At 34.3% G+C, this 18,670-nt stretch overlaps 1 protein-coding gene across 9 annotated transcripts in view; it reads left to right on the plus strand.

Annotated features, from left to right (window-relative positions):
* Window positions 1-18,670, plus strand: part of GPHN (gephyrin) — a 390,537-nt gene that overhangs the window by 173,259 nt on the left and 198,608 nt on the right. For all 9 annotated transcript variants that reach the window (XM_039875261.1, XM_039875256.1, XM_039875259.1 and 6 more), the window contains exons 6-7: window positions 12,031-12,097; window positions 17,640-17,912. In XM_039875261.1, coding sequence (XP_039731195.1) covers window positions 12,031-12,097; window positions 17,640-17,912 — 340 coding nt within the window. The remainder of the gene's footprint in view (window positions 1-12,030; window positions 12,098-17,639; window positions 17,913-18,670) is intronic.

An 18,670-nucleotide genomic window follows, 5' to 3' on the forward strand; every position in this document is an offset into this window, starting at 1 on the left:
TGGAAGGTGTAGTCAGAGTATTAGGCAAGAACAATAAATGTTTTCTAAATTGGGAAGGAAGAAGTAAATTTGTTTGACATAATGTTATATGTAGACAATTCTGTAGATTCCACAAAAAACGACTGATTAGAAATAACAAATATGTTCAGCAGAGCTGAAGATACATAATCAACATGCAAAAGTTAGTTGTTTCAATACATTTCAATGAACAATGAAAAAAGGAAATTATGAAAACAATTTCATTAGCAATAGCATCAGAAAGAATAAAATTCTTAGTCATTAACTTGATCAAGGTGGTAAAAAACTTGGACATTGAAAACTATAAAACATTAGAGAAATTAAAGACCTAAGTAAATGGAAATTCACTCCATGTTTCTGGATTGGAAGGCTTACTTTCGTTAACATGTCAATACTACCCAAAGTAATCTGCAGATTTAATGCAAGCCTATCAAAATACATTAATGTTTTTTTTTTTTCCGAATTAGAAAAACTCATTCTAAAATTCATATGGAATCTCAAGGGACCCCAGATAGCTGAAACAATCTTGAAGAAGAACCACAGAGTTGGAGGACTCACACTCCATGATATCAAACTTACTACAAAGCTACAATAATCAAAACAGTGGTATTAAGTCAGAATTTTAAACCAATGGACTAGAATAGAGAGGCCAGAAATAAACCCTCACTTATAGGGTTAAATGATTTTTGAAAAAGGTACCAAGACAATTTAATGAGAACAGTCTTCCACAAATTCTGTTAGCAAAATTAGTTGTTCACATGCAAAAGAATGAAGTTGGACCCATACCTAATACCATATACTAAAATTAAAAGAATCAAAGACCTTGATTCTTTTCAGGGGAAAGCTTCATGCCATTAAATTTAGCAATGTTTTCTTGAATATAACACCAAAACTACAGGCAACAAAAGAAAAAATAAATTGGACTTCATCAATGTTAAAAACTTTGTGCTTCAAAGGACAAAGTAAAATGGCAACCACAGAATGGGAGAAAATATTTACAAGTCATATATCTGATAAGGGTTTAATATCCAGAATATATAAAGAAGTCCAACTCAAAAACAAAACAACCCAATTTAAAAATGGGCAGAGGACTTGAATAGATATATCTTCAAAGAAGATATACAGATGTCGAATAAGCACATGAAGAGATGCTCCACATCAGTAATCATTATAGAAATGCATATCAAAACTATAATGAGATACCACTGTACACCTATTAGGATGGCTCTTATCAAAAACACAGAAAATAACAAACATTGGTGAATATGTGGAGAAATTAGACCCTCTGTCCATTGCTATTTGGAATGTAAAATTGATGAACCTGCATTGACACATCATAATCACCCCAAATCCATAGTTTACAGTTATGATTTACTCTTGATGATGTACATTCTTTGTGTTTCAGCAAATGTATAATGACGTATGTCCATCTTTATGGTATCATAGGGTATTTTCACCACCCTAAAATCTTTTGTGCTCTGCCTCTTTATCCCTCCCTCACTGTCAACCCCTGATCTTTTTACTATATCCATAGTTTTGCCTTTTCCAGAATGTCATATAATTGGAATCACACAACATGTACCTTTCCAGATTGACTTCTTCTACTTAGTATTATTCATTTAAGGTTCCTCCATGTCTTCCCATGGCTTGATAGCTTATTTCTTTTTAGCACTGAATAATATTCCATTATCTGGATGTACCACCGTTTATTATTTACCTACTGAAGGACATGTTGGTTGCTTGCAAGTTTGGGCAATTAAGAATAAAGCTGCTATAAATATTCATGTATAGTTTTTTGTGTAGATAGAAATTTTCAACTCTTTTGTGTAAATACTAAGGAGCATAGTTGCTGGAATATATGGTAAGAGTGTGTTTAGTTTTCTGTGAAACTGCCAACTGTCTTCCAAAGTGGCTGTACCATTTTGCATTCCCACCAACAGCGATTGAGAGTTCCTCTTGCTCTATAGTGTGTAGATAGATCATCATTTGGTGTTGTCATTCTTACAAGTTTTGGCCATTCTAAATGGTGTGTGGTGGTATCTCATTACTGTTTTAATTTGCATTTCCCTGCTGACATATGATGTTGAGCATCTTTTCTTATACTTAATTTTCCATCTGTATATTTTCTTTGGTGAGGTTATCTGTTCAGGTCTTTAGCCTATTTTTTAATCAGGATTTTTATTTTCATTCTTTATTAAATTCATTGGGGTAATATTGGTTAATAAAATTATATAGGTTTCAAGTGTACAATTCAATAATACATCATCTATATATTGCATCATGTGTTTCCTACCCAAAGTCAAATCTTCCCATCACCATATATTTGACTCCCTTTACCCTCATCTACCTTTCCCCCTTCCCTCTTTCCCTCTGGTAACCACTAAACTGTTGTCTGTGTGTGTGAGTTCTTGTTTATTCATTTGTCTTGCTCATTTGTTGTTTTCAGTTTTATTACCCACGTATGAGTGAAATCACATGGTTCTCAACCCTTTCTGTCTGACTTATCTCAATTAACATGATTATGTCAAGATCCATCTATGTTGTCGCAGTGGCAGTTTTTCATCTCTTCTTATGTCTAAGTAATAGTCTGCATATATGTACCACGTCTTCTTTATCCAGTCATCTATCAAAGGCTATTTCAGTGTTTCTATGTCTTGGCCACCATGAATAATACTGCAGCAAACATCAGGGTGCATATAACTTTATGGATAAATGTTTCCAAATGTTGGAGGTAGATAGGAGAGGAATTGCTGGGTCATTGGTAATTCTATTCTTAATTTTTTGAAGAACCTCCATATTGTTTTCCATAGTGGATGTACCAAATTACATTCCCATCAGCAGTATATGAGGGTTCATTTTCCCCCACAACCTTTCTGGCAATTGTTATTACTTGTTGATAATAGCCATTCTTACAGTTGTGAGGTGGCATCTCATTGTGGTTTTGATTTGCGTTTCCCTAATAGCTAGTGAAGTTTAGCATCTTTTCATATGTCTGTTATCCATTTGTATGTTTTCTTGAGAGAAGTATTTGGGTCTTCTGCCCATTTTTTAATACGATTTGTTTGTTGTTGAGTTGTATGGGTTCTTTATATGTTTTAGATATTAGCCCCTTATCAAGGGTGTTCTTTGAAATATCTTCTCCCAACTCAGTTAGTTCCTTCTTTGTTTTGTTGATGGTTTCTTTTGCTGTGCAGAAGTTCTTTAGTTTGATACAGTCTCATTTATTTATTTTTACTTTTATTTCCTTTGCCTTTGAGGTCAAATCCATAAAATCCTTTCTAAAACCAAGGTCCATGAGTTTAGTACCTATGTAATCTTCTATGTAGTTTATTGTTTCATGTTTTATATTTAGGTCTTTGATCCATTTTGAGTTAATTTTGGTGTATGGTGACACATAGCAATCTAGTTTTATTCTTTTGCAATGTGGCTTTCCAATTTTCCCAGCACCATTTATTGAAGAGACTTTCTTTTCTCCATTGTATGTTTTTGTCTCCTTGTCAAAAATTATTTGCCGACATATATTTGGGTTTATTTCTGGGCTCTCAGTTCTGTTCCATTGGTCTGTGTGTCTGTTTTTCTGCCAATACCATGCTTTTTGATTCTTACCATTTTATAGAATAATTTGAAGTCAGGCTTTGTTTTCTTATTGTAGCGTTTTAAGAATTTTTTGTGTAATTGGATTAACTTTCTTTTATCAGATATGTCCTTTGCAAATATTTTCTCCCAGTCTGCCTTGTTTTTCACTCTCTGGACATTGTCTTTTACAGGGCAGATGTTTTTAACTTAATTACAGTCTGTCTTATCAATGATTTTTTTTTTTCATGGATTATGCCTTTGGTGTTATTTCTAAAAAGTAATTGCACCCAAGTCATCTACATTTTATCTTATGTTATCTCCTAGGAGTTTTATAGTTTTGTGTTTTACATTTTGCTCTGTGATCCATTGTGAGTTAAATTTTAGGAAGAATATGAAGTCTGTGTCTAGATTCATTTTTTTGCATGTGGATATCCAATTGTTCCAATATCATTAGTTGAAGAGACTGTCTTTGCTTCATTGTCAAAGATCAGTTGACCATATGTAGGTCTATTTTCAGGCTCCCTATGTTATTCCATTTACTTATTTTTCTATTGTTTCACCAGTACCAAACTGTCTTGATTATTGTAACTTTATAGTAAATCTTCCTCCCAAAATCTCATAACTTTAACCTTATGAGAAAAATATAGGACAGGCTCTATTAATAGAGAACACTACAAAGTACTTGACCATTACTTCTCAAAACTGTCAAAGTCATTAAAACCAAGGCAAGTCTGAGAAATTGCCACAGCCAAGAGGAGCGTAAGGAGATATGGCAACTAAATGTAATATAGTAATCTAGATGGGATCCTGAAACAGAAAAAGGACATTAGGAAACATAAATAAAGTGTGAAATTTAGTTTATAATAATGCATCAGTATCAGTTGATTAATTGTAAAGAATGTACCATACCAATGTAAGATGTTAAACATAGGGGAAACAGTTCAGGGTATCTGCGAACTCTATACTATCCTCTCAATTTTTCCATAAATCTAAAACTTCTAAAAAATAAATTTTATTTTTAAAAAACAGTAAGTTCATTTTATTTTACAGGCATATTATATACAACTTTCAAGGAACAAATAATTCCTATCTTACATAAAATGTTCCTGAGAATAATAGAAACGTTAACATTTCATAGTTCATGTTATAAAAGTAGGATAATCTTCTTACCAAACGAGAAAAGGATAGTAGAAAAACTGGAAAAGTATATACCAATGTCGTGGTGAACATGGATGATAAAACTTCAAAATGAAATATTAGCACACGAAATCCAGTAATGTATAAAAAACTATACATCGAGACCAAGATATGTTTATTTCAAGGATACATCCATCTCCACATTAACAAATTAAAGGAGAATAACCATATGGTCTTCTCAATTGATTCAGAAAAAGGATTTAATAAAATTCAACACCTATTTATGAATAAACAGCTCTTGGCAAGCTAGGATTTGAAGGGAACTTCCTTGACCTGATCAAGCAAATATAGTTAATAATTAGATGTTATTAGTCTTCTCTTTAAAGTTAGGAATTAGAGAGTGTCCCACTATAACTACTTCTACCTACATTGTACTCACTAAAAGAAATAAATGGCATAAGTATTGAAAAAGACAAAACAAAACTTAAAAATTATTAGTAGTCTTTTAGAACCAATGGAAGAGTTCATCAAGTTTATTAGATAAAAGATCAAGGCGCATACGTCAGTTGCTGTCCTATCAACCCAAAATGTATTTTTAACAATAGAACCACTGCAAGGTTTATTCCATGTTTGTTTATTTCATGATATAGAGATTATAACTTGAGTGCAATTTTTTGAACTTTCCTTGTTTTACAAACATGGATTTGTTGTGTGTAAATGGTCATGAGATTGTGTTAGATGCTATACAAAAGGGTCTAAACCTAACCTCCAGAAGTTTACAATTCTTGGGCACCCTGCACAGACAAATGGAGGCACATAAATTACAGACAAAAATAATAAGCCAGATACTTTGATGAACAATAAGTTGCTTAAATAGAGTTCTAGTACATTTGTAAGAGTGAGAAACAAGGAAAAATATAATGAATAGAAAATTTGGAGAAAAAATCAGTATGATATTCTTGTCCAAACCGGTCAAGGTAAAATATGAAATTCTTTTCTAATAACTCTGTGGACACTAATTAGGGAAAGTAGTATTTTCTGACTGTTAATAGGATGATATCAGTTGAATGGTGGTTAGAATGAAAGAATATTCCAGTATGGTATCACTTTGAAAAAAACTCTTAGAAAATTTAAGCTGATGCAGTTCTACTCCAGCCTTTTATTATGAAAAAAAAAAAAGAGACTAATCTATGTTATTTTTATACTTCTAATGCCTATATTAATTCTTTAATGAATAATACCTTTATTATCATTATTAATACTTATTGGCAGCTGATGTTATCATTAAATGAATGCAGAATTAAATTCCAAACATCTTAAAATGTATTCATTAAGCAAATCTTTATCAAATGTTTAATAGGTACAGTGAACTATAGAGGATGTTTTAGTGATAAATAAGGCATTGAACTGGGAATCAAGAACCTTGCAATGTATTCAGCATCTCTTTTTATCTACTAACTCCCATATTCAAAGCATAAGTATTTAACTAGCAGGCTAATTTTTTATGATTAAAAAAAGAAAAAAAAGTAAAACTTTAAACATATACCAAATTGAAAGAATTTTACCCTTATTGATTCTACCTAAATTCTACCATTAACATTTTACTGTAGTGGCTTTATCACTTATCTATCAACTATTCATCCAAAAGCATTTAAAAATAAAATTTAAAAAAAAAACTATCAACATCAAGCCTTGTCAGGTTAGGTGGGAATCCTCCTGGTGGGAGTGTAAATTGGTACAGACCCTATGAAAAATTATTTGTTTATATAGTAATGCTTCATATCTGCTTATTCCTATAACTCATAAGCTCCCTATCTAGCAGTATACCCTAGAACCATTGCTTTCACTGTTTTTGACCATGAACCACAGTTAGAAATCTACTTCACATTGTAATCTAGGACTCACACACATATGTATATGTATGTCTCTATGTATGTGGGTATGTATAGACACATATATGTGTATATAAACATATGTACATATATGTATATTGAAGGTACAAAAGTTTTTGGACATAGTATTTATCCTAACCACAAGGAAGGCATTCTGATATTTTCTGATTTTTTCTTTTGTATGCTACTCATTACTATTTAAGTCAGTTTACTGACCTGTTAATTAACTTTGACCTGCAAGTTGAAGAACATTGCCCTAGAGAAAGCCTTACACATATGTACCAAGAGAAATGTAAAGGAATGTTAGTAGCTGCATTTTTTTATAATAGCAACAAATGGAAACAAAATGTCCATCAACAGAAGAATGAATGAATAAATCGTGGTATAGTTGTGCAGTAGAATATTGTACAGCAGTGAAAATAAACCATACTATGAACTTTAGCATGGAGGAATCTCACAAACTAAATGTTGAGTGAGAAAACTAAGTTATATAAAAATATATAAAGTATCATTACATTTTTATAAATTTTAGAAACAAGTAGAACTAACTATATTTATATAAACATATTGCATAAGTTTTTCTTTAAGTAAACAAATACATACTCCAACACAGGTGAACCTTGAAAACATGCTAAGTGAAAGAAGCCAGTCATAAAAAGCTACAAATTTTGTGATCCTATTCATGTGAAATGACCACAATATCTATAGAGACAGAAAGTAGATTAGTGGTTGCTTAGGTGTGGGCGTTGAGAGAAAATGTGGACTGCTGATGGGTATCAGGTTTTTTTAGAATGAAAAAGTTTACTCTCTGTAAGTCAGAATACACTTAAAGAACTATAACCTATTTTTTTTTATTATTTTGTAATTTGTTTTTCAATTACAGTTGACATACATTATGTTAGTTTTAGGTGTACAACATAGTGATTAGACATTTATAGACCTTATGAAGTTATCACTCCAATAAGTCTAGTACCCATCTGGCACCATATATAGTTATTACAGTATTATTAACTTTATTCTCTGTGCTGTACTTTACATCCTCATGACTAATTTTATAACTGGCAATTTGTACTTCTTAATCCCTTTCACCTTTTTTTTATCCCCATTGCAACCATTCTGATTCACCTCTCATATTATTCCAGCATTCCCTTAGCTGGTTTCTTTGTCTCCTGTCTTGTACCTCTCAATCAATTTTCCACATTGCAGCCCAGAGAAATCTTTTGAAAATGCAAATATCAGTATGTTATTCCTCTGCTTAAAACTTTAGTGGAATCTCATTTTCCTATGGATAAAAACTGAATTCTTTAAGATCACTGTACAGGCCCTGTATAAGTTGTCACTACTATCCATCTTTTTAGCAGCATCTCTCACTGTCTTAATTTGGGCTGCTTTAATGAAGTACCATAGATTGGGTAGCTTATAAACAACAGAGCTTTATTTCTCGTAGTTCTGGAAGCTGGGAGTCTAAGAGTTAGCTGCCAGAATGGTCAGATTCTGGTTAGAACCCTCTTCCCAGTTGTAGACTGCTGACTTCTTTTTGTATCTTCATATGATGATGAATGGGGAGTCCCTTTTGTAAGGGCACTAGTCCTATTCATGAGGATTCTACCCTCATAACCCAATTATCTCCGAAAGGCCCCACCTCCAAATACCATCACCTTGGGGATTAGGATTTCAACATACGAATTTTGGGAGGACGAAAACATTCACTCCATTCCACCCAGCCATCCTCATTTTTGTTCCTACACACATCAGGTTCATCATTTTCTGATTCCTTTGTACATACCATTTCCTCTTCCTGGAATGTCCTTCCACTCTACTTCTATAATACCTTTTCTTCAGATAGCAAGCAGCTTAGAATTTTCTTCCTTTTAGAAGCTTTCCCTAACCATCCTTATCATTCCTCACCTAAGACTAAAACGCTCTCTCTATCATTGTCACAGCTTTTAATGTACCTGTAGCACTTATTTAACTAACTTAACACTTACTGATATTTTTCTGTGAATCTGTAAACTCCCTTAGATCAAGACTGGTTACTTACTGTTTCAACCTCACTATCTAACACTGCCTTCCTGATAGTAAGTAATAAATATGTGCTGAATGAATGAATGAATTCACCATACTTTGTATATTTTGTAAGCTGTTTTTAAATAACAAAAATAAGTTAAATTATCTCACAATTAATTGGCAAGTAGGTTCAGGTTTCTCTGTGCATGTTTTTTTTTTTTTTGCCCCAATAGCTCTCTGTTAGATGAGTTTATAGTGAAATTAATGTCAATTCAATTCATTATTCAGGTTGTGCACTGGCTGAGTTGACCTGATTTTTAAATATATTCTTTATTAAGAAAAAACACTTTTATATTACCATTTAATATTGAATGTATTAGGCTGTTTATACCTCTTCTAATTTGATATGTTTGAAGAAGAAAAAATTAGAACCTTCTTTCTAAGGAAATTAAAATCCTTATTTTTATTTCCTTCTTAATTTCAGAGGTTTATTTTAGAAGTATAAATTCAAGCAAATTTATCTTAACCTTTTATTGAATAATATGTTGCTATTCTAACTATAGTGCTAACAAAAATAATAATTTTATCTTCTTTATCAGATGTAGGAATACCAAAATTAGAACTAAACGACAGGTAATATTTGTCAAAGGTAATAGTAATTTATATTTACATATGAAAATCTAGACGATAATATGCAGTATTTACCTCATGGGATTGTCATAAGTGTAATATAAAAATATCACTAAAATATATGAGCTATAACAAGCGTTAGGTAGATGTTAAATGTTATTTACAGATCATCTCAGTCTCATTGCCATATCATTGATAGCAAAAGAAAAAGTTACTTTTCTGCCTCCTCTCCCCAAAAACAGAAAAGAGAAAAAAGAGTAGAAAAGGAAGTAGGATATCACTAGAAAAAACAAAACGCTGTGTGACGTATTGAAACATACATCACAGAACATGAACCAGAAATTCAACTTCTATCTAATGTTTTATATTATCAGACTTTCTTTTCTTTATAGCTTGTATCACCTTTCAGTTTATTTTAAACTATTATTCCTGAAATAATACTTAATAATATTGAACAGAATCTATCAGTGGTCCCCAATGTCTTAAGAATACATGCTAGCTCTTTATAATGACTCCATGATCTCCAGTGTCTAATCTCCTTGTACTTTTTAAGGGAAAAAGGGCCAGATATTTATCGAATATCTATTATGTACTAAGCACTAAACTAACTATATAGTGTTTTTCAAGGATTATATTAATTCTTACAACTTAGGTTTTGCAAACTAAGAATCAAAGAGGTTCAGTAACTAAGTAAGCCAAGATTTTACTGATAGGAAATAATAGTATCAAAATTCAAGTACAGTGTATCATAATAGTTCTCAAGCTTTACCATGAACTAGAATCACCCGGAGAGCATGGTAAGATACTTAGTGCTGGATCTGGCCCCCATAGTTTCTGATTCAGTAGATCAGTAATGCTAAAGAGAAGAGAGGGGCAGTGTGGGAGGTTTTACATTTCTAACAAATTACCAAATGTTACACATGTTCCTGGTACAGATTTGGATTCTATTAATCTATCAGACTGCAACATCTTTCCACTGGCACTTCTTATCTCACATTACTCTTCTCAATACAATGCGCTCTCACTAAATGAAAGACTTAATATACCCAAAATGCACTCGGTGCTTTTTGTTTCTGTACATTTATCTTGTTTCTCCCCTCCACCTGAATTCTGTCCTCTTTTTCTTGCCCTTCCCCTCATTCTTTCCTAACTATTGAAATATTTTCCTTTATAAAATCACTCAAATACTGCCTCTTTTGTAAAGACTTACCTCATACCCTCACCTAGAAGTTTACTGCTTATATTTTGAATTTATGGTACTTTATGCTAAATTGTGTCATTACATACTATCTTGTGGTTGTTTGCTTATATGCTTAAATGTTCTGTATTACATTTATAAACTCCTTAAGGAATTAGGTTGCATTTTTCCCATAATACTTAGTGCACATCTTTAGTTGTTTAATAAATACTGGAATATGCTAAAACTTAGGTGCTTATATTTTTGAAAATTATTAAATGAGATAATGTTGGTAAAAATAATTTATTAACCAAAAAGAGTTATATGAAGGTAAAGTATTTTCTTCTTACAATGACTGGACATTCTATATATGAAAAACTACATCTCAGAGTTAATTTTTAAACATTCAGAGAGACCAGCTATCTGATGGAGATTTTTTTTTTTTTAAGTATGATCTAATTTTTTTTGGCCAAAAATTCTCAGAGAATAGATTGTAAGAGTTTTCATCACAAGAAGAAAAAAGTGTAACTGCGTAGTGATGGATGTTAACTTATTGTGGTAATCATTTCACAATACATGTCTAGATATCAAATTATTATGTTGTACACCTAAAACTTAATAGAACATTATTGTCAGTTATATCGCAATTGAAATGAAAAGAATATAGAAAGTTTTAAATAAGTAACTTTCAACGCTTCTCTTTGTGAATAGGAAAAGAAAAAAATCAAAATAGAAGACAATTTTAGGTTGTTTCAGAAAGTGAGAGTAGTTAAAGAATAAACTCAATAATAGAAAGAAGTTTTGGGAAAACATTTTTGCATGACTTTCGATCTTAGCTGCACAATTTTAGATATAGACTAATCTAATTTGTTTTCAAATGATGGAATCAAGATATTGCCAAGTGAAAGTAACACAGCCAGTTATTGGCAGAGCACAATAACAACTCTCATGAAATCCAGGCCTTTAATTCTTATCTGTCTCCCAGTGCTTTTCTACAGTTTTTGTTTCTTATCTAACTACTTGTTTTAAAAGTGGCCTGGAAATTTACAGTGGTCTCTGAAAGACCTTTTACTTTATATTGACTTGTTTATCAATGGCTCAGTTAACAGCTGAGCTCTTCAAACTCTCCCCACTGCCATTCATTTGTGAGACACCTTATTTTACTTTAAAACATTGATTTCTTGAGAAGAGCTCAATATTTCACTCAATTCTTGAGTACCTTATGTGTTAGACTTTTGAACATAAGTATCACTATGCTAGGCATTTTTTAATACACTATCATTGAAATCTTACAACTATATGAGATATGAAGAATGTGAAGTTAGAGAAAGAAAATAATTTGGCCATTATTTATTTAAAGTGGCTAATTTATTCTGATTGTATGTTCAATGCATTTTTCCTACCTGTCACACTAACCATTATTATAAAAACTCCCAGCCAGGTTTCTTGATTTTTATAGCAACTAGTGAATCATTAGCCACAGAATTTTATTTCTATAACAGTTGTTCAAATGTAAAGTACAGTATTGTTGAATTTACTTAAACTAACCTTTCATCGCAACTTAGTATTCATCCTGTTTCTCTTTCTTTTCAGGCCTGTATGTGGAATCAGAGGGAAAACACTCATAATTAACCTGCCAGGTAGCAAGAAAGGATCTCAGGTAAGCGACCTTGAGATTTATATGCTTTAGTGTACCAAGTTTTGGCCAGCTGGGACAGTTAACCAGCTAAAAAGTTGAGCACTCCACAAGACTGCCCTCACTTCTGACACCACTTGCAATTCACTGCATTTTCAAAATCAATCTCAGGTTCAGTAATTCACTAGAAAGACTAATAGAACTCCCTGAAAGATGGTTTACCCACTATTATGGCTTATTACTGGGAAAGAATACAGATTGCAGTCAACAAAGAGAAGAAGCTCATTAGACAAAGTAGAGGAGAGTTACCAAACAGGTAGCTTCCATTTTCCTCTCCCCTGAGGGTCATGAATGCATTGATCTCCTGGCATCAATATTTAACAACATAGGGAGTATTGCCAACCAGAAAAGCTTCAAGCCTTTGGTGCCCAGAGTTTTTACTGGGGTTCATCACATACTGTTCATATGGCTGACTTTTAGTTTTTAGTCCATCCCCGAGGTTGGGCTGATTCCTTTAGTATCGAACACTTTCCAGAGGCAAACTGATATCACATTGCCCAAAGCCTCCATAATAAATTACGCTGTTAGACTGTCTGGCGGCCAAAGTCCCTAGAGTAAAGGCATGCCTATCACTTCCCAGTAACTGAGGGTAAAGGCCAGACCCTCTTTGAATAAGTTTAATTTTTTATTACACAAGCTAACCCCTGGACTTTGGCCAAGATGTTTGCGTTTGTCTGGTTGGATATCTGGATTTGTTATAGCATTTATATTACAGACATAACAGCAGTACAAGTGTGAATATGCCTAAGATTTGGAGAAGCCAGTGTAGGATTAGGATAGATTTGGAGAAGCACCTAATCCATCCTCTATAACCATTACATATATATTTTCACATTTTTGTACTAATTTGCTAATTTTTTCATTTTGATCTACTACTATTTTTACTCTATGATACATTAGCATAGAACTATTTCCTATAGAAATTTACTCTCTTGCTCAGACCAGTCACTTTCCATTGGTACTACATTATGAAGAAGCTTTAACTCAGTTTCCCAATACATATGACCATCAATGTCAGGATTATAGTTTTACTGAAATGCCAGTATTATATCAAAGTATAGTAGTAGATATAATCTGAAAAATAATAGTCAGAAGATTACTGGATTCCTATACATACATTAACAGCCTATTCTGTCATCATATCTCCCAGAGTGTTGCTACCTAGGTTTAGCACTTGTCAGGTTCCAAAAGCAGGAGTAGTCTCAGCAACATGTGGCTTACCCTTTCTAGCATCTGTTAAAACTGAGCTAAGAAACAATATCATCTCTTGTTCTAAACCTCTTTTGATTCACCAGGATAATACTGGATTTCCCTCATTGCATAACCATTTATTCATTCCTTTACCTTTAGCTGCCATTCCTCTTCTTCATTTATACCCATACTTTTCCTTTGAAAATCTTTGAATGAGACAGTCGATTTGTCCAACGATCCAATTTGCCATCAGTAATACTAGGCTAACAAGTGCCTCCCATTCAGCTCATTTCCATTCATATAAGGTAGTGGTCACCCACAGTTACAGTTCTGGTCCTAGGACTACTACATCTGATAGAGAAAAAAAATTGAAGTGATGTGGGGAAAAAAGAGAAAGTATGTAGTCCTAAAGGAAAAAGTATAGTCATAACAGCAGCTTCCCCTAACCCTCTCTTCCAGAAAAGTAGAGGAATGTATCTTGCATGGACCATACTTTGGCCTCCCTCATGTTGAGTGTGATCACACACCAATGAAGGTGTGTAAACCAGCCCTTCATGCCTTTACCTCTTCCCCTTTGAATAACAAAGGTTTCAGTTCCTCATTCCAATTTTCTATCAAATCATTGCTCTATAGATGAAAGTTTGTTCTTTAGTATAAAGAAATGTGACTTCATGATCATGATATAATATCTCCTGTTCTGGTCCTTTTATAGTACACTGAGCATTTGTAACTACCACTGGGTAAGCAAAGCCCAGTCCAGAGTAAGTGTTTATTCCTCTAAGGAACCATTTGTTGCCGCCAGGACAGCTGGCATCAGTCCAACTTGCCAGCAATGTGCAGGACCTTCCCCCTGTGGAATCTGGTACTTGGCCCTCTGCTGTCTCTGTCTCTCTTGTTAGCAGACAGAACAGTTCTTGTTGGCATTTTGTGTCTCATTGCAAGAGGAATATATCTACATTCAGCACATCTCTGCAGCCCCCTAATGTCCACGCATCTTATAGCCCCAGGTGGTCACATCAAGCAAGCATCAAAATATCTGCTCACCAGTTCCAGTTTCCAGTTCTGTAAAGGGGTTCTTCTGATGGGCATTAATATATCCTACTTTAATATACCCTTGCATTCCCAGAGTGATTTCTATAGGACCACGCCCCATACAGGGATCCTTTAGCAGACCAATTTTCCATTGTCCTTCTGCCTGACCATATGGCCACATCCCATGAATCAGAAAAAGAAACAAACATAGGGCCAAACATCATGCAGTTCAGCCTATCGAGCTGATTTGTTTTTACCTTCTTCAATCAGAGTGGCGGCCTTCCAAACAGGATGCTGTCCCTTCACCTTGGAATTGCCATCCATAAACCAAGCAGCTCTTTGTTGATCAATAGAAAGCTGTTTATAGGGCACTGCCCAAGTGGCCCAAGTGGCCATAGGATCCAGCAGCTCCTCAGGTGGTTCCGAAGTCGGCCCTAGGTGAAAAGAGGCTACCTGCTCGTGAGTACCTCCTTGCATTCTCCTGGTAGCATGATCCTATATCCACCATTTCCATTTTATTATGGAACTGTCCTGGGCGTTGCCTTCCCCATTAGAGCATTTTCCAGATATTACTTAAGACAGTATGGATATTCAGGTTTCATGATTATTTTGTGTACTTCAGTCTTAAGGGCAATCTCAAAGTCTAATAGCAAGCTAGTAATTCTCTCTCAAATAGAAATTTGCTGGTCAAAAATCCCAGCAGGTGTTGCTGGGTGGCACTCAGAGGTTTTTGCCATAAGCTCCAGTCTGCATTCTATACAGGGTTATTGTATAGCAAATTAATGACCTGTGTGGGCTGAGACAATCTTATTGATCCCCACTTATCATATTCAATCTATATCGGTGGAAGAGTGGCTTTTTATGCCTTCTGTTTTATAATACTAGGTAGGAGAAGAATTCTGCAGTCAAATACAAAATCTGTCCCCATAATACATTTAGGTAAAGGAGACTCCCCACTTCACATATAGTTTACTGCACAAACATTCTAATTTTCATCCAAACTTTCACATTAATCCCATCAACTACTGCATTTCTATATCCTCCGCATCTAATAGTACCCTCCCCGCCCCTCACATTAGGACTTCAGCAGGTTTGAGAATCAGAGTACATGGGACTCCCATGTCAAGAAGTTCCCCAAAAATCTCTTCTCCATCCTCTGACCATTTTACCCATTTATGTGCAAATGGCCTTGAATTTTCAGGCCTGAGTTGGGCCAAGGGATCCAGACACTTTTGTCAGGCCTTATCTTGATTAGCTTATGGGACCATCACTTAAGATGATTCAAGGTGAGATTTCTTATAGTCATCATTGCCGTGTAGCTTTTTAAATTTTTTCAAACTAGGGCAAATAGAAATTTGTTTAGGACCCTTCAGAGGAGATTCATTTAGGACCCAAAGCCCTCATAATAAACCATTGGTAGACTGCCCATTGGCCAAAGCCACCAGCAAAGACACTCCTAGCAAGTACTTCCATCTATGTACTCCATCCACAACAGTGCTACGTTAAGACCTTTGTTTTGCCCCAATCAATACTCTATTTATTCATTTCTTAATAATCATTTAAATATTTTCACTCTGCTGGTACAAGACCCTTGAGTCTCTCCTTTCTCTTTCACTATTTTCTTTTGAATGGTCTAACTTTATTTATTGCTATTTATTACTTCAACATAACTTTTTTCCTTTGGAACCATTTTTTATGCATCCAGTGATATAACTCCTTAGGAATTGGATCTTTCATTTTGAAATTTCATTGCTAAATTTTAACTTAAATAACTAATTTTAGCACAGCTGCATTTCCATACTGTGGGTGATCCTGTGTTTATTAAGGCTCTGAAACTTCATTATTCTTCACCCTCTCTTCCTTCCTTCGCCCAGATCACATGTTTCATGCATCAGGGTCTTTCCAGCTAATCCCACTTCTAACACCACTGTAGAGAGTTTTGGCTAACTGCAAAAGTTAGTCAGATACAAAGTTGGAGTACTCCACAATCCTACCCTCACTCCTGACATCAGTTGCAATTGAGGGGATTTCTAAAACCACCACCAGTTTTGATAATTCACTAGGAGGACTCCCAGAACTCACTGAAAGCTGATATACTCATGATTAGGGTATATTATAGGGAAAGAACACAGATTGAAATCAACCAAGGGAAGAACCAGATTCGGCAGAGTCTAAGAGAGGTACTAAATGAGGAACTTCTGGTCATCTTCCCCCATGGAGTTATGGACAGCATTACCTCTTCTTGGCCATAATATGAGACAATACACACAGAGTGCTACTGACTAAGTACCCTCACCTTTGCCTTTGGTGTACAGAGTTTTTATTGGGACTCAATCTCATATTGCTTCAGAAGACTAGCCCTTTTTAGAGTAGAGACTGTCTGTAGTTTCTTCCAGAGGCAAAACTAATAACACGTTTCCCCAGGCCCTCATAATAAACCACATTCTTAGACTGTCCAGTGACCAAAGCCTCCAGGCAAAGAGAGACACTCCTATCAGGCATGACATTCTAAGGAACTAGAAATCACCTCCCAAAAACTGAGAGTAAAGGCCAGACCTCTTTGGTCAAAGTTAAATTCTTTACAATCTTCATCAGTAAAGTCATCGAGACAAACAAAGGTCAAAAGATTCAGCACCCTTTCAGGTATTCCAGTAACCCTTCGTAAATTTTAATTTTAAATCCACCTTACATTTTAAGGTAAGTTACTTTAAATGTAAAAGAGGGAGACCTCTGCCCAAACATATTCCCCAGACATAACTGGCCCTATGTTCCAATATTAAAGTTCTTACCTATTCTCTTTTGTGATACATTATTGGCAATAGTGGGCACCTGATCAGGACAAACTTAAATCTATTTTTACATATTGTACAACATTGCCTAGGTCTACTTTATGATGGTGGTCAGAACTTTAGCTCTCTGAATAAAATAGTTCAGTCCTCAATTGGTTTGTTCTAGTGCTCTGCTCTAACTAGAAAGTTGAAAATTGTTTCCTTACTTGCCCATAGTGTATCTTTAAACCCCAAATTTGTATAGAAATTTTATTTTTTTAAAAATGTGCTGTGTCCGCATATAGTACTGTAGTTCTTCATTTTGTGGAGAATACTATAATATATGACACGCTTACTTCATATTTTATATTACAAAAATGACGGTTTAAATATGATTCATTCTTAAGACTGATGGAAAGAAATACAGATCTAAAGTCACAGATAAACTTTATTGCTTCTATTTTATATGCCTCTAAAAGTGCTTCATGTTTATTTTTTCTTCCTCTTGCATACAGGAATGCTTTCAGTTCATACTGCCAGCTCTACCTCATGCCATTGACCTTTTACGTGATGCCATTGTAAAAGTAAAGGAAGTGCATGATGAACTTGAAGATTTACCTTCCCCGCCACCTCCTCTTTCCCCTCCTCCCACAACTAGCCCCCATAAACAGACGGAAGACAAAGGGGTTCAATGTGAGGAAGAGGAAGAAGAGAAGAAAGACAGTGGGGTTGCTTCAACAGAAGACAGTTCTTCATCACATATAACTGCAGCAGCCATTGCTGCCAAGGTAAGCCTGCTAAGAGACACCCAAAGAGCTAAAGGACCCACAGGTAAATACTTATGACACTCCATAATTGTAGAGTCCTTGAAGGCACTGGACTTTATTCTGAGTTCTGAGGCATTAAAGATACTGCTGTTACCTTTTGAAGTAATAGCTACAATGATAAACAGTGTGACATTTAAGAACTCCTTGGAGATGTCATTTTTGTTGTCATACTAAATATACAATGTTCATATATTCAGAACGTCAAATATTCACAGATTCTTAAGGGACTAGTTAACTGAAGGTAAGAGACCTTAGATGATTCAAGAAATTAATCGAAAAGATTAATGAAGATTTTTTAATACAAGGCTTTTCAGCCATTAACTAGGAACTTACTTCATTATAACTTGACATGAATTACCCTGGTGGTATAGAGAGAAAGTAGATACAATGTATTTGCATTTTTAATTTAATAAAGTAACATTGTTAGCATAGTGCCAAAGTATTAAAAATTCTTTTTGGGAAATTCTGGGAGTAAATGGTGTACCATGAGGTATACTTGAGTAAATTTAATCATCTTAAATTCATAGAATATAATTTACATTATTATCTATATCTAGTATAATTCACCCAGTATGCTTTAAAATCTTCAGAAAATAAACATATCACTTCTGGGAATAACAATTGTTCATTGACTGAGAGCATAAAGATTAAAAATCTAATTGCTATATGAAATAAGCTGTGAGCATAGCATGAGGTTTTTTGACAACATAGATTAGAAA

Source organism: Pteropus medius, unplaced genomic scaffold (assembly GCF_902729225.1).
Source record: "Pteropus medius unplaced genomic scaffold, Ma_sr-lr_union100, whole genome shotgun sequence".
NCBI classification, from domain to species: Eukaryota; Metazoa; Chordata; class Mammalia; order Chiroptera; family Pteropodidae; genus Pteropus; species Pteropus medius.